Source organism: Microcaecilia unicolor, chromosome 4 (genome assembly GCF_901765095.1).
Source record: "Microcaecilia unicolor chromosome 4, aMicUni1.1, whole genome shotgun sequence".
Lineage (NCBI taxonomy): Eukaryota > Metazoa > Chordata > Amphibia > Gymnophiona > Siphonopidae > Microcaecilia > Microcaecilia unicolor.
Window position 1 is genome coordinate 5,455,406 of NC_044034.1, and position 2,222 is coordinate 5,457,627.

A 2,222-nucleotide genomic window follows, 5' to 3' on the forward strand; every position below is an offset into this window, starting at 1 on the left:
ACATACATGTTTATGTTGCCATGTTATGCCCATTGATATGCTAGACGTTTATTAAACTAAAATAGCTGCTTCTCCCATACATCATCAGTGCCTAAACGTCCATTCTTAGAATACGCTCTACATCAACAGGTCCTGCTCTAAAATCCTAGCAGAGCTTGATGTGTCTCGATCTGAACATCTTAGTTCTGATTTGTACATTCTTTCTAAAATGCCACGTCACGTTAATGGAAGATGCTGAGCTGAGAAGCACGGTGTGAATGGAAGTTTCTCTGTTGGACATGTTGAGGAACTAGAAGCTTTAGTACTGTAATATGTTGTGTCAATGAAATCTGCATGACTGAAATATATTATGCGTATTGTCCATTGGTCAAAGTACTCTTGGGTTTACTAACGCTATTATTTTCATTGAAGGACATGGATCCAGACTGAAGACATCAAACACACAACATGGCCATGCTCAACAGCACCACCCACTTCCACCCTTCTACGTTCATCTTGATTGGCATCCCTGGGTTGGAAGCTGCACACATCTGGATCTCCATCCCTTTCTGTGCTCTGTATATCACTGCGGTTATAGGAAATTGCACCATTCTATTTATTATCAAAACTGAACCCACCCTTCATGCGCCCATGTATTTCTTTCTCTGCATGCTAGCAGCGATTGACCTAGTACTGACCACCTCCACCATGCCTAAATTACTCAGTATCTTCTGGCTGGGATCTAGAGAGATAGATTTTAGTGCCTGCCTAGTCCAGATGTTCTTCATTCATTCCTTTTCCACCGTAGAGTCAGGAATTTTCCTGGCCATGGCCTTTGATCGCTACATTGCCATATGTGAGCCTCTGAGACATATGACCATCTTAACCAAGTCTGTTGTTGCCAAGATTGGAATGGTGGCTTTGGTAAGAGGTGTGGTTTATATTCTCCCTCTACCCCTCCTTGTCGGAAGGTTCTCACATTATAGTAGTAATGTCATTTTTCATTCCTACTGTGAACACATGGCTGTGGTGAGGCTTGTGTATGGAGATATCGCCATCAATAACCTCTACGGATTAACCATTGGCTTTTTGGTTTTGGTAATGGATTCACTGTTCATAATTTTATCATATGTCATGATTCTCAGAGCTGTTTTGGGTCTTGCATCCCTGGAAGCCCGTCTCAAATCTTTCAGCACCTGCAGCTCCCACATCTGTGTCATCTTTGCATTCTACACTCCAATAGTAGCCTCATCGTTAACTCACAGGTTTGGCCATGAGGTGGCACCTCATGCCCATATCCTGCTGGCCAACTTTTATCTTATTGTCCCACCCATGTTAAATCCTCTCATATATGGAGTGAGAACCAAGCAGATTCGTAACAAAGTATTAAGAATGTTTCACTGAGACAGGTTCATTTACTATGCTGCTGGGTTTTCCTTGAATCTCAGACCAAATTAACATTAAATTTGCAGATTTCTGTGGCAGCCTGTGAGCACACCAAACGTGGCTACACAACTGAGTCTCACTACCACTTGCAAACTTCCCACTGGAGAGAGTTTCACGGGTGACTATCCAGCTTATTTTTGAAAGAGAAGGGCGCCCATCTTCCAATACAAATTGGAGAAGGGCGGCCTTTTGTCAGGGCCAGCCAAATCGGCATAATCGAAAGCCAATTTTGGCTGGCCTCAACTGCTTTCCGTCGGAGAGATGGCCAAAGTTCAAGGGCTTAGTTAAGAGATGGCCGTCCTCAGCCGATAATGGAAAAAAGAAGGGCGTCCATGACGAGCATTTGGCCGACTTTACTTGGCCCCTTTTTGTTCACAACCAAGCCTTGAAAAGGTGCCCAAACTGACCAGATGACCACTGGAGGGAATCGGGGATGACCTCCCCTTACTCCCCCAGTGGTCACCAACCCCCTCCCACCCAAAAACACAAATTAAAAAAACATTTTTTTGCCAGCCTCTATGCCAGCCTCAAATGCCATACCCAGATCCATCACAGCACTATGCAGGTCCCTGGAGCAGTTTTTAGTGGGTACTGCAGTGCACTTCAGGCAGGCGGACCCAGGCCCATCCCCTCCCTACCTGTTACACTTGTGGTGGTAAATGTGAGCCCTCCAAAACCCACTTGAAACCCACTGTACCCACATCTAGGAGCCCCCCGTTACCTTTTAAGGGCTATGGTAGTGTTGTACAGTTGTGGGTAGTGGGTTTTGGGGGGCTCAGCACACAAAGTAAGGGAGC

At 45.3% G+C, this 2,222-nt stretch overlaps 1 protein-coding gene across 1 annotated transcript; it reads left to right on the forward strand.

The window, feature by feature from the left end:
- The first annotated feature begins 447 nt into the window (after positions 1–447).
- Positions 448–1,383, forward strand: LOC115468259 (olfactory receptor 52M1-like). Its single transcript, XM_030199823.1, has one exon. It carries the CDS (start codon positions 448–450, stop codon positions 1,381–1,383), a length of 936 nt encoding a protein of 311 aa, XP_030055683.1.
- Positions 1,384–2,222: the final 839 nt, after the last annotated feature.